General features: G+C 45.4%; 1 protein-coding gene across 4 annotated transcripts in view; it reads left to right on the forward strand.

The window, feature by feature from the left end:
- Positions 1–1,922: 1,922 nt before the first annotated feature.
- Positions 1,923–25,043, forward strand: part of KCNQ4 (potassium voltage-gated channel subfamily Q member 4) — a 93,458-nt gene continuing 70,337 nt past the window's right edge. For all 4 annotated transcript variants that reach the window (XM_081019608.1, XM_081019607.1, XM_081019609.1 and 1 more), the window contains exon 1: positions 1,923–2,787. In XM_081019608.1, the coding sequence (XP_080875734.1) occupies positions 2,489–2,787 (299 nt within the window). In that variant the 5' untranslated portion in view covers positions 1,923–2,488. The remainder of the gene's footprint in view (positions 2,788–25,043) is intronic.

A 25,043-nucleotide genomic window follows, 5' to 3' on the forward strand; every position in this document is an offset into this window, starting at 1 on the left:
ATGGTCTGCAATCTATCTCTGCAGGTGTCTGTGTATGGAGAATAGCCTGTTGCCTCCATTCAGTCATGGGGCACACCAATCTGGCTTGAGAGCCATGTGCCTTGGGACATTAACACTTTTCACTCATATATCACACATACAAGAATCAGAACAAGGAGGCAGCTACTCTGGGCGGCTCCCAACAAAATATTATTATTATTATTATTATTATTATTATTATTATTATTATCAAAGTGATAAAACATCAAACATTAAAAACTTCCCTAAACAGGGCTGCCTTCAGGTGTCTTCTAAAAGTCAGATAGTTGTTTATTTCCTTGACATCTGATGACACTGCCGAGAAGGCCCTCTGCCTGGTTCCCTCTAACCTCAATTCTCGCAGTGAGGGAACCGCCAGAAGGCCCTTGGAGCTGGACTGTCCAGGAGTGTCCAGGCAGAATGATAGGGGTGGAGACGCTCCTTCAGCTATACTGGGCCCAGGTCGTTTAGGGCTTTAAATGTCAGCACCAACACTTTGAACTGTGCTTGGAAATGTTCTGGGAGCCAATGTAGGTCTTTCAGGACCAATATAATATGGTCTCAGCAGCCACTCCCAGTCACCAGTCTAGCTGCCACATTCTGGAAAAGTAACAATTTTTCAGGTGAATTGAGCCTCCCTGCCCAACTGATTAAAATTCTCCTTTTTTGTTTGTTTTTGCTGATTAAAGCAGTCAGCTGTCGATTAATCTACCAATTTACTCAGCCTATTCCATTAAAATGAGCACTCTGCTTTGGATGTTTTCCCAAGGGCTCTTGCAAAACCACAAGGAGGCAGGGTTGCCAACTTCACAGCGCCCCACCGTAGCTCTGCCTCTCACAAGAAGCTCAATCTTTGGAGAGACATAACCCAGCCAGATGGGTGGGGTATAAATAATATATTATTATTATTATTATTATTATTATTATCATTAAGGCCCCACCTTCGGACCAATGTTTTATTCAGGGTGTGCTCTGCAACAGGTTCTTGATGTAATCATAGCACCAGTAGTGGTGGCTTTATTCTGCTTTAATTTGTTCTGTGGTGCTTCTCCAGTGTCACCACATTGTTGCTGTCTAGAGGGGCTAGAGTGGAACAACACCCACACACATTCATGGTATAAAATGTTATGCGATTTCAGCGGGATATGCAGTGATTGGAAATGAAGCTGTGTGGCAGCCCAAAAACTTTTGCAGACACAAACAGTATTGAAAGTGAGATTCTGTGCCACCACCCTGAGCACAAATCAACATGAACCTCCCCCTGTGGGGACGGGGGGGGGAGCTTCACTTTCTGGTTTCTGCACCTCAGGCATTAAGAGTAAGCTCCTTTCCAGTCAGTTGGCAACATTGTGCTCGCCCTTTTCGGGAAACAAGGCATCTCTCTGCCTGTATTTTGGAAAGCGAGGTGCGTAGGTCGAGGCCTCCGTGGTGGGTTTCTGGGCTTCCCACACGATCGGGAAGACAGACGGTCGCACAGATCCCCGAGAGAAAAGACATAAGAAACGCTTGCTGGATCAGGCCAGTGGCCCATCTGGTTCAGCATCCGGTTCTCACGGTGGCCAACCCTACGTATTCGTGAGAGTTTTGGAAGCGTGTGGCTTGGCGACTTTCAACGCCTTTTTCAGTCTCCGGCTTGGGAGCGTGGTTTAGCGGGAAAGGAAGACGGCAGACCCCCAGTCCCGAACAGGAAGCCGCGCTCCTTCGCGTCCGTCTCCCTTTGAGCCTCCCGCCTGGTGGAGGAAACGCGCCCCCGGCTCTGGGCTGGCGAGGCAGGGCGGGGCTGAGTCGCGGGCGTCGTGCTTCTTGAGCGCCGCCGCGCCGTCGGAAAGGCGAGCCGCCGAGGGGCGGAGAGAGGCCGAAGGAGGCGGGTGAAGAAGGTGCCATGTGAGTCGGAGAAGCAAAAGGCAGGTGGGAAAGCCAGCAGGATGGAGAGGGGCCGAGGCAAGAGGAGAAAGAGCCAGCCGCGGCGGCTGCTCCTGTTTCCAGCCGGCTGCACTTTTGACGCTGTCCAGCTCTCCAAAGCGAAGCGCCATGTAAAGCGGCAACTCTTCTAAACTTGGGCGTAGGCGGAGAAGTAATTGGGTGAGCTAGGCAAGGGGAAGAATCCCAGTTCCTCCGGACTTCTTTTCTCTCTCTCTCTCTGCGCCCCCTTCTTTTCTGGATAGGCTGAAGAAGCTGCGGGGACGGCGCGGCCGAGGCTAAGAGCGCACCTCACTTTCCGAAGAGGGTCCCGCACGTGCGCCCTGGGCGCCTCCAGCCCTTGAGACCCGGGCGCGGCGCTGGGCGAAGTGTGACTGGGCGAGAAGCGAGCTGAGCAAGGGCGCGGAGGTCCCTAACCTGGCGCGGGCGTCGAAGTGTCGCGGCGGAGCCCCTCTCGGTCCCCTTCCTCAGGCCATGATGCCGGGCTGACCGGCTTCGGGGCTGGTGCCTCTCCATGCGGTGACGGTGTCCTCTCCATCTTGCCAGCGCTATGGCCGGGGCGTCTGGCGGGGACCGTGCCATGTTGTCTTCGGCCACGATCCCCGGCGGCGGCGTGGAAGCCCAGCGGGTGGAGTTCGTGGCCCTTACAGCCGTGCAGACGGAGAAAAACGACGTCCCTGCCGCCGGCAGCCCCAGGCGCCTGGGGCTCCTCGGGACGCCGCTGCCGGTTCCCCCGGGGGGCTCCGGAGCCCGATCCGCCTCTAACAAGCGCTACCGGCGCCTCCAGAACTGTCTCTACAATGTGCTGGAAAGACCCCGAGGTTGGGCGTTTATCTATCACGCCTTCATGTGAGTACTGGACCCCCCAGACCCTTCCCGGCCAACCTGAAACTTTCCCCTAAGGTTCTTTGCATATGAAAGGTGCCTCTTTGCATGGGGTTCCGTCATCCAGGGGTGCCAACTTGAATAAAATATTGTGGGGGCCCAGGTAAGCCCCACACTACATAATCGATCACATGACTCAGTGCACACACATCATTTGAATGGGAATGCCCAGCCCCCTCAAATATTTTATTGTGGGGGCTGAAGCCCCCATGGTCCCTAGAGTTGGATCCTATGCCACCATCCACTCATGCACCCAACTCTTTAATTCCTCCGTTCTCCCTGTCCCATCTTTTAACAGGCCCAGAACTAAAGACCATGTTCCTCTCTGTGTCTTTCCTCCTCCCCTTGCAGTATTAAGATGTATTCCAGCTATTCTTACCACTTCCCACAGTTTTATGCTTAGGGAGGAAACATGGGGTGAGGGGCGAGAGGACTCACTAAATAAGAGATGTTCTGGTGGAGCTTGCTTCCTAGTGGGGCTTGCTTCCTAGTAAACACAGGTGAGAGCCAACATTGTCTAAAGCCAACCAAGGTTTGCTACCCTGAGCTGCTTAGTAAATAGCTTGTTTACAGCACTGGGCAGGTGTGCAGGCTCATGCAAAGCATATTGAGGGCACTGTTGCAAGGGATGCTCAGCAGGCCAGTGCTGCTCCACTTGTGAACGTGGCCCTGAAAGTCAACAGAGGGCTGAGCCTGCCGCTATTCCCAGTCTGCATAAGTCTTGTGTTCTTTAAATTGCACGTCTGTGAAATGCAAAGCCAGATTTAAATGGCGCTTGGCAAAGCAACTTTTGACATGACATTTGGGAAGTGCAAGTTTCACCTGACCAGTCCTTGACTACGCAGCCTGCCCTCTACATCCTATTTTCTTAAGGGCCCAGCCCCTCCTTCCTACAAAGGACTGCTGGAATTGGAGGGCAAAGCTGCTTCTCTGTCACCAAATCCAGATCATGGCCATATTCCCCTTCAGAAATCCATTTCCTCCTTGACTTCTGGCCTGCTTGGCCAAGACCTTTGCTTTCTTAGGCATCTGTACAGCCCCAGCCTATCTGGGAACTACTTTGCACCTGCAGGCTCCTATTTGGTTTTCTCTATTCTTCAGTGCGGACTCCAGGATTTGCTGTGGGGGCAGGAGCTCTGCTAGAAGAGGCAGGACGTGCAAACTATTGTTTCCCTTAGGAAATATCTGCTGCTTCTTGGATATTTTGTGCAAACTGGAAAGGGCAGCGTTGTTGGTCCAGCGGTCCCCTGTTGGTCTTGGGCAAATGCCCAACTTTATCACCCTCTTACTCTTGCTGAGTGGCTGCTGAACTGAAAAAAGTTGCACAGTGTCACGGTTAGAATGTTAGACTTGGAGTGGAGAGACCTGGGTTTCAATTCCTGTTTAGCCAAAGAAACTCACAAAGTGGTGCAGGCAGGGCCAGTCCCCAGTGTTCAAACTAGGCTAACTCTTTGGGCATCTCTCTCTCTCTCTCTGTGTGTGTGTGTGTGTGTGTGTGCGCGCGCGCAAAAGAGCCAGCCTTCCCTCCAATGAATCCTAACCGGCAGTTTCCCAGCTTTCATACTTTAGAAAGAGGAAATATCATAAAATCATATAATTAATAGTGAAGTTGTAAGGGACCACATCGGGAGCATTTTTAGAACCTGAGATATGAAGCAAAATGTTCAGGCACTCTTCCTCTCATTTTTGAGTGTCTGAGAAACTAGCCTGCTCTCCCCCTGCCACCCTTCTCAGTTTTTTTTTTTTTTTTTACTTTTTGTAAAGTGCATGCCCACCTTACTGCTATGCTCATGCATGCCACATCTATATCTTTGGAGGAAGGGATGGGATGGGTGTGTGAGAGAGATCCTATATGGACAATGGCCCATTCCCATATGCAAATCCTTGCTTCTTCTGCTCCCCCCCTTTTCTTTTGCAATTTGGTGTGATAAAAGAGCCCTGTGTAACTCTGAAGCCTGCACGTTCTTTTGCTGATCAAAGTTTGAGCCATGATAAGGTATTGTGGTGCTTGTTTTGCTGCTCTGTTTCTTTGGCCAACACAGAGATCAATAACTTGAGCTGATGCAGATAGACAGGCGGCTCCTCGGGTCCCCACTTGCCACCCGCAAGACTTAGGGCGCAGTTTAAAAATCAGTTTGGAAAATATATTTAATGATGAAGCCATTATTTTGCTCTTAACTTCTGGTGGCAACTTAAGCAAATGGCAGGTCTTCACTTACTTGATATCACTGAAGCTATAGCCTCCAATTTGGCTAGGCATTGTTCCCTGTATTCAGTAATTAGTGGTAACTGTTTGCAATTAAGCATAAGTGTGCCCAAGCTGTATTCCTAGTCTGGTTAATAAGTGGTAAAAGGGTTAGTGCTGCTCCTTCTGTGCATGCTGCAGATTGAACAAAGGGGCTTGGGGTTTTTTAGTTTGTGTTTTTTTGCCTTAATGATTGTGGATATGAAGCCAGGCAGATAACTCACCTGGAAGGGGAGTGATTGGCTGTGATTTGATGACTACTTACTTTTGTCTTAAAATCCTGGGTAAAGCCATAGCATAGGATTACAGTGGTACCTCGGGTTGCAGATGCTTCAGGTTACAGACGCTTCAGGTTACAGACTCTGCTAGCCCAGAAATAGTACCTCGGGTTAAGAACTTTGCTTCAGGATGAGAACAGTAATTGCGCGGCAGCAGCAGGAGGCCCCATTAGCTAAAGCGGTACCTCTCGTTAAGAACAGTTTCAGGTTAAGAACAGACCTCCAGAATGAATTAAGTTCTTAAACCGAGGTACCACTGTACTCTTCCCACTCCCTCTTTCATGTAAGTAATCAGTTTCCAGGTGAGAGGTTGGGAGTGGCTGGATCTAAAATTGAGGTGCAACTCTGACTGTGCCCCTGTTGTTGAGACATTAAGGGCACCATATATCCAGTACTTTTCAGAGCAGCACAGCAAAACAGATCAGGAGCTTACAGTTCAAATTTTGCAGCAGTGGAAGCAGCTGAGGAAGAGACAAGGGTAGAAGGGATGGATTTTGAGCAAAAGCAGCTTGCCTGGACTCAAAGTTCAGTTTCCTTTTTGGAAGGAGAGCTGGATTTTAAAGTGTTCTTTAATTCTGCTTCTTTTATATGGAACGACAAGTTAGAGGCATTATCTGGAAGACTTGGCACCAGGGGTTTCCGTTGCCTGAGCCGACTGAGGGAAGGGAGGGCCAGATCTCTTAAGTGATGGCACCAAACTTTGGAGGCAACCAAGCACATAGATTTTCCCCTTCTTGTGCATCTCAAGCTGTGCAGCCACAACATTGTGCCAGCAGCCAGAACCAGTTCCCGGGCTGCCGGGGTGCATTGGTGTGATGTTTTTGAATGGTATGGAAAGTCAGTGGAAAGTCCACCCCTCCCAAATGAAAGTTAACCTTATTGATGCTGAGAGAACCCTGTGGTGACAGAACGGCATTTCAGGCTGTTTGGACAGAGCAATTCCTGCAGATCTCCCTCTTTTTCACCGCCGCCTGCTTAATCTTACCCAGGGCATGTTCCTCCCAGCTTCTGAGCTCAGAAATGCACACTTCTTCTGCCTCAGGACCCATTTTTCAACAAGAAAACATGTGAAGTTGTAAGGTGGCAGTAGGTAACTCTGCACATGAGTAACAACAGATGTCTTTGATGATGCTTCCATGCCCCAGAGCCTTTGATCTCTGAAAAGTTTATATTGGCCATACTAGCTAAGGGGATCCTCCTTGGCTAGGGTACCATTTAGTTGTGGGGCTAACAGGTAAAGGGGCCCGTTTGTGTTATGCCAGCTTGTGAACCCTGAAAGGTACCTGGCTGGTGGCTGTTGGCAAGGTCTGTCTGTGGAGGAAGGATGAGGAACCTTTATCCCTCCAGTGGAAGTTGCTGGACTAAAACTCCCTTCACCTCTGACCATTGGTCATGCTGGTTGATGCTGATGGGAGTTCATACCTTATTTATTTCAACCATTTGTATATTAGTTAATCATAGTTGTCTCTAAATAATGAGTCCCATGACACCTGGAGGACCACTGCTGGAGAGGCTTCTCCAGATCTCCCTACCCTAGGCTGGCTCCTGCAAGGTCCTTCAGGAAGATGTAAGGCAGAGTTGCAACAGGAAAGCTGAATATGAGGTCCAAAGGGTATTCCTTCCATCATGGGGAAAAGGATCTTGGTTTCAATAGGCATACAATGCTGTTGGCAACTGGGCTTCAGTCTCCTGTCCCAGCTCCCTTTCTGCTGATTCACCCCAAAATACCTCCCTTTTTTGCAGAATCCGATCTCCACTACGGACATGATAAGCTCCTTTATCCTGACTCAGACCATTTGTCCATCTAGCTCAGTATTGCCTGCACTGACTGGCAGTGGCTCTCCAGGATATTCAGACAGCCTTTATTTCTCTTGGTCCTACCTGGAGATGCTGGGGAATGAACCTTTTACGTGCAAGGCAGGTGCTGCACTTTTTCTGGGCCTCTGTCTTGCCCTACCCAGCTGCTCCTTGTGGCATTATTTATCTCTCCATCTATTAGACCACCATCTCTTCTCAGTTGTGTCTACCTCCTTCGCAGATACTGCAAGGAGCAAAGCTAGCATAGCTGTAAAGTGGAACAGAATCTCTCCTTGATTGGTGTGATTGGTGTGTGAGACCATCAGACTGTCTTGGCAATCCTGCCCTCCAACACCCTGGGCATTTACCTCCATGTTCATCTTTTTAAAGAAGCAGTCCTTTATTCCCCCCCTTAATTTTGACAATACAATTATTTGCTTCTCCACTGATCATATTACCGTCTGAGTAGGGATTCAGTTCAGGCTGTTCCTCTTATCTGCCTTTGTCTCCAAACAGGAACTAGATAGGTAACTATTCCATATTTCTTTGCTCTGAGTCAGGCAGGGTGGAAGATGTTAGTTTTGTGTGCCCTGGAGGACACAAGCAGCTGTTCTCTGCACTGGAAACTTTGGCTGAGGCTTTTTGTTTCTTTGGGAAGGTGTGTTTTGTATAGACAATCATGATACAATAGCTATGGCCTGATGCCTAGGCATTTTAAATTGGTTTTAGCTTTAGGCTATTAAAAGAAGAAGAAGAACTGTGACATGCTTTGATACTGTTAGCTATACTTTCATTGTTAAAGAATTTTATTTTTTAAATTTCTTGTTTTGAGCTGCCTGAGAACTTTCATAGAATCATAAAATCGATGAGTTGCAAGGGATCCTGAGGGTAATCTAGCCCTGCAATGCAGGAATGTCAACAAATGCATCCATGACAGACCTCTGCTTGAAAACCTCCAACGAAGGGGCGTCCGCATCGTCCTGAGTGAGACTGTTTCACTGTTGAACAGCCCTTACCATCAGAATGTTCTTGATGTTTACTGTATTTTTCACTCTATAAGATGCACCAGACCATAAGACACCTAGTTTTTGGAGGAGGAAAACAAGAAAAAAAATATTCTGAATCTCAGAAGCCAGAACAGCAAGAGGGATCACTGCGCAGCGAAAGCAGCAATCCCTCTTGCTGTTCTGGCTTCTGGGATCGCTGCACAGCCTGCATTCACTCCATAAGACGCACACACATTCCCCCTTACTTTTAGGAGGGAAAAAGTGAGTCTTATAGAGCAAAAAATACGGTAGTTGGAATCGCCTTTCTTTTTTAAAAAAGTGGGATTTGGTCAAAAAAGGTGGAATTTAAATATTTCAAACAAAATATACATAAAAAGCCCTGTGAGATCGGTCAGTCCTGTTGATATGTGCTTTAATCTGTTTTCAGTTTATTGTTTCTTTCAATGTTTTAAGTAGTTGTTTTTGCCGATTCTGTTGTTTTATTCATTTTGTAAACCACTTTGAGGTTTTTGCTATCAAGCGGTGTATAAATTCTATGAAATGAATCATTATTGTCACTTTTAAAGGCCAATTCTCACCCCTACCTTGTTCTGCAGCTTAGCAGCACAAACTTTTCTGCTGATACTCTTTTTAATTTTTGAAATTGTTTTTAATGTTGTCTTTTAAATTGTTGTAAGTCACTCTGAAACCTTAGGGTGAAGGATGGGTAATATAGCAACAACAACACATTATTTTTCATCTAAGAAAGAAAAACTTTTTTCTTTTTCTTTTTGTGAATTTCATACATACTGGCTTTTCCAGTCTCTTCCCTTCCACTCCCAAGTTCAAGGGAGAGAGGGTGTGCTTTCCTGCTTTGAATTTGAAAAGTTGTTTGAATGTTTAAATAAGCTGGTTTAACAGGCTCATAGGCTTTCCAGGATTGGAAAGGACCCAGAGCCAAAACCATTCATTTGTGGGTCTCTTTTTCCTGTGCGTAAAAGTCTCTTGGCATTACAAACTGTTTAAAAAAACCCGGCTGTGAGCATCCAACTAAAGAGGCAATTGGTGAAAAATCTACTTAGTACTGTACTTGAGGAAATGTTATTTATGTTAAAGCCGGCAATGGACTTTTGGAGAGAGGCTGCTTAGTTTAATTACACTGGAGGAAACAAAGATTAAAATCTTAATCTCTTTCTTGCTGCCCAACAAGGCTGTCTTGACTTCATTTGACTGTGTATGTTGTTCAGTTTGACTTTATGCAGGTTTGCTCAGAGCTATCTTCCGTGAGACTTGCCGGGGGGTAAGCACACTTAGGACTGCGGCCTTAAAAGTTCCTTTGGCCAGGATCTAGAGGGCAATGGGGACTCAGTTGAATTACACAGCAACTTGAGAAGCAAGTGGAAATATATTTCTGTAACAGATTGCCCCTCTGCTTTCAGACTTACGATAAACACTCAGCCTAATAAATGCCAGGGAGAAGCTACTGTTTGCTCTCCTGCTGTGGGACCCAGAATAGTAGAAGAATATTTTGCAAAATAATAATTGCATATTAAAGATGATCCTGTTATTTGTAGTTATTTATTATTAAAAAATTATATAATAATTTTTATTGGTTTTTACACATATTTTCCAGCATATCATTCTTTTAAACATCATTTCAAAATCTTTGGCTGTCACCACCTAAGACTTCCTTCAACCTCAACTGATGTTTTTTCTAAAATCTTTTCTAATTATGCATTTTGTTACTATAGTTATTGCTATAAATTCAAATCTTAATACCTATTCTTTTCACAATAATTTATATATTACTCCTTACAAAACTTCTTTTAAGCATACAAGCGATGGCAATTGATTACAGTTGCTTTCCAAATATATCGAAAACTTCTTCCATTCCTTTAGGAAAGCCTGGTCCTGCTGGTTCCGAATTTTCCTGGTTAATATTGCCATCTCACAGATATTTATTAAATTGGGGCATGGGTGGCTCTGTGGTCTCAACCACTGAGCCTCTCGGACTTTCCATTCGGAAGGTCGGCGGTTCGAATCTGCACAATGGGGAGAGCTCCCATTGCTCCATCCCAGCTCCTGCCAACCTAGCAAATTGAAAGCACACCAGTGCAAGTAGATAAATAGGTACCACTGTGGTGGGAAGATAAATGGTGTTTCAGTGCCTTCTGATTTCCGTCACAGTGTCCTGTTGTGCCAGAAGCAGTTTAGTCATGCTGGCCACATGACTCGGAAAGCTGCCTGTGGACAAACACCAGCTTCCTCAGCCTGAAAGTGAGATGAGCGCCACAACCCCATAGTCCCCATTTATTTAATTAATTTAGCTTCTGCCTTTTTCTCAGTCAGGATGCAAGGCAGCTCAGAGCATAAATGAAAACAAATACAGCTAAATCCACATAAGCAATATAAATATTGTTAAAAATTAAATACTGTAATTAAAAGCAGTACAAAACACTTAAAAGCATTTAAAAGCAAAAACTAAGAAAAGAAAAAAATCCTTCTTGACACTGTATATAGATGGTCGTTTTGCAATTGTACCCAAAGAATTGGATGTTGCAAGAGTGGGATTCTCTGGTAGTCTCTATAATGGTAGTCATGAGAATGCAGATGACTTGGTTCTAAAACTTCCCTGGATCATGTCCTTTACTGTCTGTTTCATCCCAGAGCCTTAGAGGCAGGTAATAGTAGAATAAAATTCAGATGAAGGTCCCACTCACGTTGCTGCACATCATTGACCCATTTCTGTGGTCAAAGCACATATATTACCTGTGTTTTATTCAACTGTGATGTGCTGGTTCCCAGTATGGAATTTGGCAATGGCAGGATATGATTTTAAAAGCAAGTTCCTAGTCCACATGGTGAGAGAGAGATGGTCATATTTGTAAATGTTGTATCTGCTTGCCTTTGGAACTTAAAGGACTGTATGTACATCAAAATGTCGTGCATTTCACTAAACTTTGGGTTTCCTTGGTGTTAGAAATTTGGGGCTACAGCTTGTGAATGCCTGTGGAAGAGCATAACGGGGAAGAGTCCGAGGTGCACACTGAAAAATTCCTAGTTCTAGGACTTACAATATACAGTTAAAAAGTTACTCAAATGGAGGGGAGGAGGGAAGTCTTGAGATTTGGAAGAATCTTGTGCAATATTTGTTTTTACTATGGATGAATATGAATGAATTTGTAAAACCAAATAAAAATTATTTATAAAAAAAGAAAGAAAAGGCCTAGTTCTAATTTCACCACTGCTGTAAAGTCAGAAGGGGCACTTAAGCAAGCTACATTCTCAGTTTCAGTTGTCCCATCTGCAGTATGGAGATAATCTGTCTGATTTGCAGCAGGATGTAAAGCATTTTGAACATTTAGATTGCAATCCCATTAAACTCAGTGGGGTGGACTTCCGAGGAGACATGTATAAAAGGGTTGTGCTTTATAAATGCTTATTATTGCATTGTCCCAGCTGTATAGCAGCTTCAATTTGATTCCAGGCATAATGCAAGATGAAGACATATCTATAAATCCATCTTTCATTTGGCAACGGGTTGCCGTAAATTGCTTTGGGCCATAGCTCAGCGGTACAGCATCTGCCTCGCATGCAAGAGGCCCCAGGGACCAGAGTCAGTCCCTGGCACCTCCAGGTAGGGCTGAGAGAGGTCCCTGCCTGACACCCTGGAGAGCTGCTGCCAGCCAGTGCAGACAACACCGAGCTAGATGGACCAATGTACTCAATGTACTTACTATAAGGCAGCTCCCTATGTTTTCTCCTCCTTCAGAACAAGGCTTTGTATTTGCTCTTGTTGAATACACTTCTTTGGAATTCTCTTGCTCATTCTGAATTGCCTGGGTGCTGCTTTCCGCATTTGGCTTCTGTCTCTCCCTACATCTGAAAGCTCAAGGTAGCTAGCAATATTTTCCTTTTCTTTTTTAACTGAGATGGAAATATATCAGCTAGCTCCACAATGTGGAGAATAAGAACCCCATCCCTAAGCAGAATCAATGGAATATTTATATCTTTTTAAGGTTGCAGATTTATTTATTTTGATTTGTAAAAATATTTATATACCAGTATTCATAAAAAAAAATATATCAGAGTGTTTTACAATTTGTGTGTGTGTGTGTGTGCTGTGGTTAACACCTGGAAGTTGCTTCTGCAAGATGTGGCAATGGCCAAACAGTTTCAAAAGCAGGGCAGACAATTCCCAGAGGGAGGGTTTTAGCAACAACAATGAGCTAAGAGGACCCTCCAGCTTCAGGGGCAGTCTACCTCTGAATGTAGGTTTCTGGGGAACAGGCAGTATTGCAGGGAGGGGTGCTATTATTTTCACATCCTGCTTGTGAATTCCTGGAGATGTACTGTTGTCTAGCCTAGCGTATGGAACAGAATGCTGGACTTAACTAGAGTTGTACTCAAATGTCCTCTCAACATTCTCTATTTGTAAGTCACAATTTTCCCAGCAGCCTCCAGTCGGTGTGGTACCCTATTAGCAGTTGTAGCCACATAGCCATGTTTCCCCCTCTAAGGAATATTATTTGTCGCTGCTTTTGTGTTGACAGTCTGGTCACTATTTTGAATTCTCCACAATCCCTAATGGGGTGGGGGCATGAGTGGTAACCATCATCAAAAAATGGTGCAGAACTGCAAGATGGGAATTGCCATGTGGTCTTCTTTGAGGCAGGGGAGTGTGTGAGAAAAATACGAGACATTTTCTCGGAATAGTATTTTGAGAAATTTCAGCTTAGCTCTTGACTATATGTACCTTTGGTTTGATTCAGCAAGTTACTCTTATAGTCTTTAACTTATAAAAACATTATATATATATATATTTAAAAATCAGCATTATCAGGAAACTTAAGTTGTCATAAGTGACCCTCTTTATAAATAAATGGGAGCTAATTGCATGAGGTGGAAGTTCCTGGTACAAATAAGACAGCTTTCGGCTGGCTGTTGTTTATAGCTTTGTCTCCGCCATCTGGGTGTGTTAATACTGGCCTACTTTGCAGAACTGTTGTAGAGATAATTAAGATGATGCATGGGTAATGCTTTTGAATTGCGTTTTGAAATGTGCTGAATAAAAGCTAAGCATTTGTTAAAAGCAGGTTTGCCCTCTCTCCCTTTACCAACGCGTGCCACGTAAAACACACATCTGAATTTGTTAATTTCATTAACAAACTCACGCTCAGCAACAGCAGAAAAGACAGTACAATTCATCAAATGTGGGCCTTGGAAGGGAGAGCCTCACGAGTCCGTGCACCGGGGAGTCTCGGAATGAAAAGTGATTGGGTTAGCGGCAAGCGGCGGAGGACCGCCTTGCCTCTAATTGTTTTGTAAAGCCCACAAAAGCATTAATGATCTATGAGTTAATAGCACTGGGTGGCGATGTTTCTTGGGTTCAGCACAAAGGGTAATTATGCAAAACAAAAGGAGGAGTGGCAGGCCTTGAAACTTTGCATCGACTCCTGTGCTGGGCGCAAAGAGACAGCGTTAATTCTGGAGGGTTCAGAGGTGGGGCTGCCTTGTGATATCGAAGATGACTTCCCCTCTTTTCCACCTAATTAGATAGCTCATCTTCTTTGAGCATCAGGGTTGCAGCAGGGTTTCGAGAAAGCAGGAAAGCTATAAATCAAAGAGCAGGTGTTACGATTCCCCTGTGCTGGGGATCTTGCTCCCTCCCCTCCCCCCAGTCTCTCTTAACTGGGTTATTTTAACAGGATGGATAGATAGAGAAAAATATCAATGTGCAAAAGGAGAGAAGTGGTGTGCCTGATGATTATTACTGATCTTTTCCTATTAGCCATGCACCAAACCCCACTTTTGAAGCCTGGTGTAATGTTCAGATTCATAAGAGGCATAGTTTTCATTTTAACCCTATTCATCAGGTCTCTAGCCCTCGTGGTGTGTGTTGTAGATTTGGTTCTTCTCTGCCCCCTGAACCAGTTTCTGCACCAGTTTCTACAGCTGCTGTGGACCCCACTGCATGCTGTGTAGTGCAGAAAAGTCCACATGGAACTTGGTGCTGATGCAGAATTTGGGCTTTTGACAATCTTGGCTTTTCATTGTAATCTTCCAGGTTTCTAGCCCTCATCATATTTTTCGGTGTGCATTATTGCCTGCCTACTCACCTGCTGGTCTCTACAACTGACAGAGCTTCTGCAACTGAGTTCCTGTGCCAGCTGCCAAGCCAGAAATATGGGGGAGCTGTTAAGTAAAGAATCAGTCTTAGTTGGTAGCAGCAACTGTTCTGTACTCAGCTTCTACTGTCAGTCCATTGATCCCTTTAGATCAGTATTGTCTACACCACTGGTCTTCACCTGGTGGGTTGGGACTCACTAGTGTGGGTCATGGCCTGATCCAAGGTGGGTCGCAGCAAGAGCTCTACCACCATGCAAACATATAGTAAAAGGTTAAGAAACAGATCCCCAAAATGCCACTTAGTAGAGTTGTGTTTGTTTCGCTGTGATCTCCTTGCTGTCGCATTACAAAATGCTTTCTTTCTCAGTCCCCCCAAAAGAGATAGAAGTGAGAGATTGCATTGTTTGTAAGTTCCAAGGGTTCAGTAGTTGTTTAGTTGCTTGTTTGCAAATATTGTGCTAGAAAATGAGAAATCCCAGCAAGGGATTTAGCAGGGTGGGAGGGATGGCAGTGAACTTCCAAAGCACAGCAGAAAATTCAGCCCAGTGCAGAATGTTTCCTTAACTCCTTGAATGTCATGGAGAGAAGCTCTCAACAGAGAGTTGTCTTCTTAGCCAGATCTGTTGTTCGGAGAAGGAGTCTCCATTGCTACTGAACTGGTACCCTGGCAGTTTGTGGAAGTTAGAAGCTCAGGTCTTTGGGCTCCATCCCTGGTTGCTGGGAAGTGGCTGGGGTCATGCGGGAGGGGGGTGCTGAGTTCCACAGGTACATTGCATTGGGCTGAGCAGGCATGACTTGTTGCAAACTGGGAGTGGTACAATGATTGACAGAATTCCAAACAAATATATATTGAAATCTGATAAATTGTACCGTGCTGTCCAGAATCATGTAAAAGGGCCCTATACTGAGTGAAAGCTTTCTTATTCTGTGTTCTCTTAATTTAATGTATGATGTCAGTCTTTCCATTTCAGCCACATGCCATACCTTGTTTAACCATTCAGTTATGGGTGATGTGTTTGTTATTTCTTGCTTTAGAAGGCACTAAAATCTTAGCTGCTAGCAAAAGATTGGCAACGTGAGTTTGTGGGCTCATTAACGCCAAATAAATCTATGTAAACTGTTCCCATGTTCAATAAGAGGTCATATCTGAGGGATGTATTATTTGCTAGAGCAGTCAAGTCCAACATTTTCCTGTTGCCTAGAATGAACACACAGGGGAATGTGGCTCCAGACAGGGAGGACTTCCTGTCATACCTGCTCTGGAGCCTCCTCCCCTTGTGTGTAACCAGGTGGATGGGCATGACCCTAGCTGACCATGTAAAAGGGCTAGCCACGCAGCCATCTTCCCTTCTTCTCCTTTGGACTTCCTCTTTTGGATCTTCACTTCTGGATCTCTACTGCTCCTGGCTCTTAGCCAGCGCATGGCACATCCTTACAGAGGATGAAAGCAACAAGTAGGTTAAAAAAAAAAAGGTAAAAGGGTAAAGGACCCCTGTACGGTTAAGTCCAGTCAAAGGCGACTATGGGGTTTTAGCACTTATCTCACTTTCAGGCTGAGTGAGCCGGCATTTGTCCACAGACAGCTTTCCGGGTCATGCGGCCAGCATGACTAAACCACTTCTGGCACAACGGAACACCGTAACGGAAACCAGAGTGCACGGAAACTCCATTTACCTTCCCGCCACAGCAGTACCTATTTATCTACTTGCACTGGCGTGCTTTTGAACTGCTAGGTTGGCAGGAGCTGGGGCAGAGCAACAGGAGCTCACCCCATCATTGGAATTTGAACTGCCAACCTTCCGATCGGCAAGCCCAAGAGGCTCAGTGGTTTAGACCACAGTGCAACAAGCAGAAAGTCTGAGACCTAGCTCTGACTTCTTTTCTCTACAAATGTAACTTGTAACCACAAGATAAAGCCTGCCTTCAGATTACTGCTGTGAACTGAATGATAGCAACAGTTTATTGTTATTTTTCAAGAAGACTGTGTTGTGTTATTCTTATTTTAAGAGGGAAATAAAAGGGGAAATTTACCTGGAACAATCCAGATGGGACAAGCCAGACTGGATTGCTTAATTAAAAGACTCCAGCTCAGGGGTAGGCAACCCAAAGCCTATGGGTTGGATGCGGCCCAATCATCTTCTCAATCTGGCCCGCGGACAGTCCAGGAAGCAGCATGTTTTTACATGAGTAGAATGTGTCCTTTTATTTAAAATGTATCTCTGGGTTATTTGTGGGGCCTGCCCAGTGTTTTTACATGAGTAGAATGTGCGCTTTTATTTAAAATGCATCTCTGGGTTATTTGTGGGGCATAGGAATTGGTCCTTTTTTTTCTTCAAAATGTAGTCTGACCCACCACATGGTCTGAGGGACAGTGGACCGGCCCATGGCTGAAAAAGGTTGCTGACCCCTGCTCTAGCGAGTCATCAACTGCTTCACTATAAGCTGCAAGGGAATGTTCTCTGCTGTTCGCTCACTAGCATGAGTGAGGAGGGATAATATCAAAACAATATATCCTCTCCTACCTTCCTAAACATTCCCACAATATCCTGTAAAATCCGTCCCCACCCCACAACTGCTTCACCATATATATTCAAAATCAGCATCTTTAACTTGTCTTTAAATTGCTTCAGGGTTATTTTTTTAAGAATAAAATAAATAAATGATGAAGCAGATAAGGTAAAACCTATCGTATATTGCAAGTTGGGGCAAATCAGTGCTGTTTTTAGGCCAAATCAATTGTATTTTGCTTTGAGCAAAATATGTGTCATAATCAGAAATGATCTGCACTTAGTACAGCGAAGATTGTACTGTATATATTTTAGTATTTAATATTAAAATGCACTTTAAAATAGTGCTTTCTTAAGTTCAGATTGCTTAATAGATGTTATCTCCACAATCAACTTAGCCGTAGTGATGTGAGAACACAGGTTCTCTTATGGATTAGTAACTGATTAAATACGTAATAGAAAGTGAAAAGGAGGAATAAATGGGCAGCTCTGATGAAGGTGCTGGAACAACAACTCCCTTGTGAGGAATGACTTCAACATCTGGGGCTCTTTTATTTTGGTGGGGAAGGTGAGTAAGTGGGGGTCAGGACTGAGTTTTATAGAAGCATACACCGTGTAGGAAAGTAGACAGAGCTTTGCCATCTCTCTCATAATTTTAGGTCATTGCAGCAGACTCAGTACAGACACAAAAGGCAGCATTTCTTCACACAATGCATCATCTGTGGGGTTCACTACCAGAAGACTTAAACGGCTTTAAATGAGGATTAGACAAATCCATGATGAATAGGACTATCATGGCTATGTACATTACCTCCAGCAGGGAAAGACAGCTATTACCCTCTTATTCTGCTGAAGAACATAAGATGGTTCTGGCTGCTGGATCAGACCATAGGACATGTAGTCCTGCATCCTGTTCCCACAGTGGCCAGCCTATGGGGAACCCACAAGCAGGACCTGAGGTCAACAGCACTGCCCCTACTTGAGGCTTCTAGCAACTGTGGGATTGCAATTTACTTCCTAAAAGCCACCCTAAACAATTCCTTATAGTATAAATATCACATTGCATTGGTTTTTCTGCCTTCCCAAATGAAGGTGGGGACACATAGCTATCATGGTTAGTAGCCCCCAATAGGCTTACCTTCCCTGAATTTGTCCAGTCCTCTTTTTTTAAAGGCTGACTTTGTGCTTGTGGGCTTCCTAAAAGCATGTGGCCTGCTGCTGTGTGGCATCAGTCTGCTGGACTAGTAGATGGACCTTTGGTCCGATCAGCAGAGCCATCCTTAGGGGCCTGACCATTAAAACAATGATCCAAGGTAGGTCAGAATGGGCTGTTCTCCCAAAGGGTCTTGGACCTTTGCAGTCATAACTGGAGATGTCGGGGGTTGAACCTGGCACCTTCGACATGCAGAGCAGATGCTCTACCACTGAGCTACACAGCCACCCCTACCAGGCTTGTTTTTTTTCTGGCTTAGCTTGGACTCTCAGCCTCATATAACCATTGCAATGAATGCAGCAGAATTTGGACCACTTGCTTTGAAAATCCCCTTCCAGCAAAAATGCTTTCAGTGGGGAAAATGTTGTTGCCAGCCAGTCCTCACTCACAGCCTTCCCTTAATTGCAGCACTTTTTCTTGAGGTGCTGACGACTTCCTCACTGGTGAGATCGTGTTCCTCTCTAACCAGCTCCTTGGGTGATCAGCAGTTAAACACCGGGGACCTGTAGTATCCGCTTTTTTTGAGTGCGTCACTAACAAGCAGGAAGGTGGCATTCATGCCTTGCTACAGAAGCTCTGTTCTCCTTTCCAGGGTGGCAACCTTTCTAAAAATACCATTGCCATTTGGGAATCAATAACACCAGCCGACGCCTGCCGTTACTGCTGTTCTCTTTGATCTTGGAGGAGACGCAACGGGGTACCCTCCCTGTAGACCTCTGTGCATGGGAGTTAATGTGGATTAAAGAGTGTGATATTTCTTACTAGTGATACTTAAGGAGAAGGGTTGAAAAAGCCTCCACTGAGTTATTAGGGAAGCTTTTGGGCACCTGCAGATGTGAACCGGGATGAAGCGAGTGTGTTTCAGCATACCTACCCCAAAGGCATAGGGCTCCTTTTCTTGAGCGTTAACGATGATTTGTGCTCATGATGGAATCAGGGCAGTCTCATTCTCCATACTGTTTGTGCCTGCAAAGGTGAACACGTACAGCTTGGATTCCAGTTCCCTGTAACTTCCTGCTGAAATCTGGTAACTTTTTGTAATGCAAATGTTTGGAGTTCCCCACCACCACTATCACCATTCTGCTTTTGTCATGCTATAGTTTTCCTCCAGATGCAAATGATGTGGTGACATTGGGGGAGCATCACAGAACAACTGACAAATTGGAATGATGTGGGAATGATCCAGTTTATATCCACCACTAATGAACTATTATTGCATCGAGGACGCATTACACAGCACACACGCACATTCACACACAGAGCACCAGTCTGGAGGGGGCTCATAAACTTGAGTGCTTTTGTGGCAAATGGTGCTAGGATGCTCTACAGCAGGGATTGCCCAGGTAGGGCTCTCCAGCTGCTATGTAATGCAGCTCCCATTAGCTCCAGCCAGCATGACCTCGGAATGTTCAGGCTGACGGAACATGGCCAGGAAGGCTGGGCCAATGGGGATTATAGTCCAAGACATCTAGAGAGCACCAGGCTAGCGATGGCTGCTTGAACAAAATGGGTTATTTCCCCACCCCACACTCTTTTGCGCCACAAATGACAAACAGACAGGGTACTTAATCTTTTGTGGAATTTTATTTTATAAATAAAGTAAAATATTGTGGCTCAAATTGGATTTGGCAACAATGCTTTAAGGCAGGGGTGGGCAATTTGTGGTTCTATAGACCAGGCATAGGCAAACTCCAGACCTCCAGATGTTTGGGGACTACAATTCCCATCATCCCTGACCACTGGTCCTGTTAGCTAGGGGAGTTGTAGTCCCAAACATCTGGAGGGCCAGAATTTGCCTATGCCTGCTATAGACCACTGGTTCCAAACCCTTTTTAAACATATAGACCACTTGAAAATTACTGATTGTTTTTGCCTGTCATAGTAAATGTGATTCCACCAGAATTTTAATTCGAATATGATAAAATGCAGTATAAGAAATAAGAGAAGCAATAAAAATACCACCCCCCCGCAATGATCCTCAGGGTCCATATGGGGATTAAACTTGCAATCTTGGCATTATCTGCACAATGCTGAAGTTGCTTGCAAAAATGTGTGTATTAGAGAAAAAAAGCTATAAACATGCATTATATTGGGGAAAATTCTTGCAGAAATGTGCATATTAGGCAAAATCACATACAAATTAGAAGCTTGCACTAAAATGCTGGTGAATTTTCACGAGGACTTAAAAACAAAATCACAAACTGATGCAGAAATGTAGAACAAACCTTAAGGCTAGAAAAATGCAAAAATGAGCGAAACAAAATTTGACAGATTTGCCCTTTCCTGTGCCATTAATGACTACTTCATTTATACAACCCACTCTTGCCGTTTGCCCTCCCTTTCTCATGACACCCCCCTTTTGGGTGGGGTTTCTTCACCTGTTGATTTCCCAATTTACTCTTTTGAAAAGTATGTAGCAGGCTTTGCTCTTAATGCCTCTAAATCAGCTGGGGGGTGGGATGGGAATGGAACAGTTGGCTCAGCAGAATTTCCCCGTTTTCCTGGAGGACCATTTCATTAAAAAGAGCAATTTGACCAGAAGCAAATTACAGGCGAGAGAGAGAGAGACATTTTCCCCTATCCTGCACCCTACCCCACCCCCCGCCCAGACAACGCAGTCGCTGTTTCCTTAGAAATTGGAAGTTGTTCCTTCCTCCCTCCCCAGCTACAGTTTGGAGGCCTGTTTGCGTCTCTCCCTTGTTAACAGTTATTTGATGCATACTTGTTTAGAGGACCCCTTGTTAAAAACCTCACCTTTTGGACTCTGAGTTCAGGGTATGATGAGACGGGAGCAAGCAAATTGGTGGCCACGGGGGAATTGTGTTGGCTTTATTGGCACATCTGTTATGCTGCTTAATGAAAGCTGCACACCCTGGCAAGCTTTGCCTGCACACCCGGGGGCTCGAGAGATTAATTCGGCCCCGAATGGCAAAAACAACCAATTCAGCATTTTCCCCTCTCCCCCCCCCTTTTTTTTGGATTTGTGTGTTGGGGAAACGGTGCTGCCCATGGACCGACGTGACTGCCCGGGTAGCGACTTCTAGGTACAGTTGGTGGTGGGAGATGGGACGGTTCTGTTTAATGGACACAATCCAGCAGGAAGTTCTCAAGCCCTGAGCAGTAGAACTTCCTGTTTGGTTTGTACGCCATGTGAATCTGTGGGAGATGGAGGGCGCCCTGTCAGATTGTCTGCTTCTGCTGGCAAAATGTCTTTCTGAAAACTTGTAGGAGCAGGGCCAGTCAGTATAGACCAGGGGTGGGGAACCACGTTTCAGCCTGATGCATTCCCTTCTAAGCAAAGCTTATTTGTGTTTGTGCATGTGCGCCAGAGTTGCGTGGAGCGAGAGACAGAAAAGTGGGCAGGACCAGAGGCAAAAGTAAGGGCCTATCCACACTGCCTCTTGTGCAGTGTTAGAAACTGGGATAGAAAAGCTAGGAGCCAAAACGGAATGTCTTGTCGCCATGGGGTGGGGGTCAGCAACACTTTTTATTTATTCTTTTGGTAAGCATAAACTAATATGTAATTCGCATAAGAGACACATTGTTAATTTCACATTTTTATCAGAAATTGTTGATTCATGTTTAATTTGGTGTTTATGATAAGGATACAGTCGTACCTTGGTTCTCGAACAGAATGCGTTTTGGGAGTCTGTTTGACTCCTGGAACCATTCGAAAACCAAGGCACAGCTTCTGATTGGCTGCAGGATGCTCCTGCAGCCAATCAGAAGCTGTGAAAGCCACGCTGGATGTTCGGCTTCCAAAAATCGTTCGAAAACCGGAACACTCACTTCCGGTTTTTGATCGTTCGGGAGCCAAAACATATGAGTACCAAGGCGTTCGGCAACCAAGGTACGACTGTATTGGTACCATACTTCAGTTTTCAAAACACTCTACCCTTTATTGTTAAACTCCTTAACATTGTTTATCCTTAATGTATACTTCAAGGATTCAAAGCACATGCATTTCAGTAATTATTGAGTGTCAGCCAGGCACAAAAAATGGCACCCAGAGTTTTTGAAGTGCTCGCAAATGGAGGATCTTTAGGCACAAAATGTGCCTGGCGCCCTGCTAATTTCGAACCCTGCTTCTTGTCCTGCTGCTTTTTCCCAGGAAAGCCAATCTTTAGCGCTGAGTTAGAGCAAAAGGCAATTCAGATTGCCATTTGTTGTGATCTTTCGCTAAAGAGCCGGAACTCGTGCTTTCTTGGCACAGCACACGAGCGGAAATGTGGACGAACCCTGAGTGCAGAAACAGATGTTGTACAGTAGGCTACATTCCAGGCCTACAAAAGTCAAGAATTCTTCACACGCTTTTATTGCCCTCCTCTGCCAATCCCTCTATCCCCTCTTCCACACATGCAAGAGGCATGATCACAGTTCAAAGACAGATTCCTGTTAGGCATGGAGGCGGCAGGGCCAGTGAGAGGTGTGGCTGCGGGGAAGGGGGATAGCCCAGGCAGAATCCCAAGGGCCGGAGAGAGAGGTCTTAGGGGCCTCATTCATCCTTTGTGCATGAGTTTCCCCACCTCTGGCACAGACAATACTGGGCTAGATGGACTAGTTGTCTGACTCGGTGCAAGGCAAACTATGTTTGTAAGAACATCATAACCAGAATCAAGTGGTAAAAATGACTGTGGATTGATGGACATAGAAAACAAGTGGGTGACACTCTTCTTTTGTGAAGGCTGTGATGGTGCAAGGCACGATGTTGCCACCCGCCCAGTGATCTTGCAGCTGGAATCTGATGTCCACACTGGTTCTTAGTGAAAAGGACAGCCCTGTACAATGCCTGCCCCCATCTTTTGAGACTTGATATTTGCATCTTGCTTTGATACTGGTGGAAAGCAGTTGCATAGGGAAGGGGTGGTGGTGATGAGACATTTTGGGGGTGTGGAAAGGGAGGAAGACGCCACAGAATAGCTTCAGCAGGCTACAGGTTTGAATACCGCGCAGGGAATGCGCAGCAGTGGGAGGAAGGGGGCCCGCGAGCATCTGCGCGCACTTGTTCCCCAGGAAACTAAAATAAAAGCCAGCTTTGTCAGCAGATTTGCCTCCGAAATGGAGCAGCTCCCCACCTTTCCCGCCACATCTACAGGGAGGTGCCGGCGAGCGCCTTGAGGAGAAGGGTGTAAAGGTGCTGAGCGGAGTTGCAGTGGGCCGGTGTGTGTTACAATAATAGCACAATGCTTAATTATAAAGAGCCACCTGGCAGCAGGGCTGCCAAAAAGATGACAAATGGCACTTGAAATCCCTTCTGAAATAGCTATAAAAACCCTTGTTCTCCTACACGTTAGGGAGATGTCTCGCAATGCAGTTGTCCCATTGTTGTAACTTAATACAAGGCGGTGAGGACAGGGAAGGAGGATGGTGAAGGCAATGTGTGGGTGTGCAGAGCTCAGCGGTAGAGCATATGCTTGGCTTGCAGAAGGTCCCCAATTCTGCCCTTGGTTGTCTACACTTAGAATCGCCTGGGGCAGCAGAACTAAGAAAGTCCTCCAGCTGGAGACCTTGGATTGCTGCTGAGCTGTGTTCCCCTGTGGCCTTGACTTGGTAGAAGGCAGCCTTATGTCTTCATAACATCCAGGTTGATCTTGCAGAAGAAACATTGCCTCGTCTTGTCCTGCTTGGGAAATTGGTAGGGTCTACTTTGAGCAGAGCCAAGATGTGAAAGAGTGGAGGGTTGTGCCCATAGAACATGCAGTTGGGCCAGAGGGTGGGACTGCAGCTGAAAAAAATCAGTCTGATATGTACTCTTCACTTTAAAATGGATCAAAAGCTTCCAGTGTGAAAAGCTGGATTTTGCAACCTGTATAAATGAATTTCCTTCTTCTACACAATTTATTCTGCTCTTCGTGGTCATGGGAAGGGGCAGCGCAGTGAAGCCCCATAAATTCTTATCTTGCTTTGGAGGTTCCAGCATGTGTTCCCTTTCATAGCCATGAGGGCTAGAAATTTGGTGTGTGTTTTTTAAAACAACAACAACAAAAATGAACAAAGATATGGAAGTTGAAAATCTCAGGAAGTTGAATTCTGTGGTCAATTTTGGATTTGGTGGCTCTTGTGGAACATAGCCTATAAGTCACTGTGGCATCCTATTGTCAGGATTGCAGAGGTCAGTGTCTTACACAGAGCTGTAAACAGCCAAGGTGCAAGGCTTGGAAGCTCCTACCACCACAAAGGTGCTCTCAGTGGGTTCTCCTCCCCTTTCCTCAATGACAGCACTTTTTCTTCCAAACCGCTTCCCACTACCTCTGAGAGTTTCTTTTCTTTAGTCTTGCCTCACCTTTCCTCCAAGGGGCTCACATGGTTTTCTTTCTCCACTGCCCCACCTTTGTTCTTAGAAGAAAGAATCTGGACCCAAGGTCACCCAAGGAGTTTTGTGGCTGTGTGGGGATTTGACCTTGGAGACACTCTTTACTATACAGTGGCTCTGTGGCTGGCAAGTGAGAAAACACCTGCCCTCTCATGCTGATGGGAGCTTGCTGCTCATCACCACCACCACCACTTGCCTGAGCACCACCTGGCAGCAGGTGAGGTGTCAATATTTAGCCCTTCCAGGTTTCTGGGGCCTTAGCAATTGCCCAAGAATCTCAGCCTCTTTAAAAGCTGCCCTGATCTGCTTTCATCTCCTTGGCCAGAATTCCCCAACCTGGTACCACCCCTGCCAAATACCATCAGCTCTACTCAGCATGGCTGAATGATGTTGGAACTGATGGGAGTTCAAATTGGAGGACACTGGGTTGGGGAAGGCTGCTGTCCATGCAGATATCGATGTAGTTGCAACCAAAGAGAGCAGCCAGAAGAACAAGCATATGTGGGAATCAACTGGCTGGCTTCAAAGGAAGCAAAAGGAGATAGATCCATGCAAAGAATGGGCTGGTCCTACATGGAGTTAAAAAATATTGAGCGGAGAATTGGTTTTTCTTTAATTTTAAACCTTTCTTTAAAAAATAGACGCAATTTTAAAAATAAAGGTTTCAACAATAGTGTTCCTTTAAAAAATATAACCTGGTTTTATAATCCAATATTCAATGCAGACATGTTTGTTTTAGTCTGGATCCATTG

The sequence above is a fragment of the Podarcis pityusensis genome (assembly GCF_964106645.2).
Source record: "Podarcis pityusensis genome assembly, chromosome: 8".
Lineage (NCBI taxonomy): Eukaryota > Metazoa > Chordata > Lepidosauria > Squamata > Lacertidae > Podarcis > Podarcis pityusensis.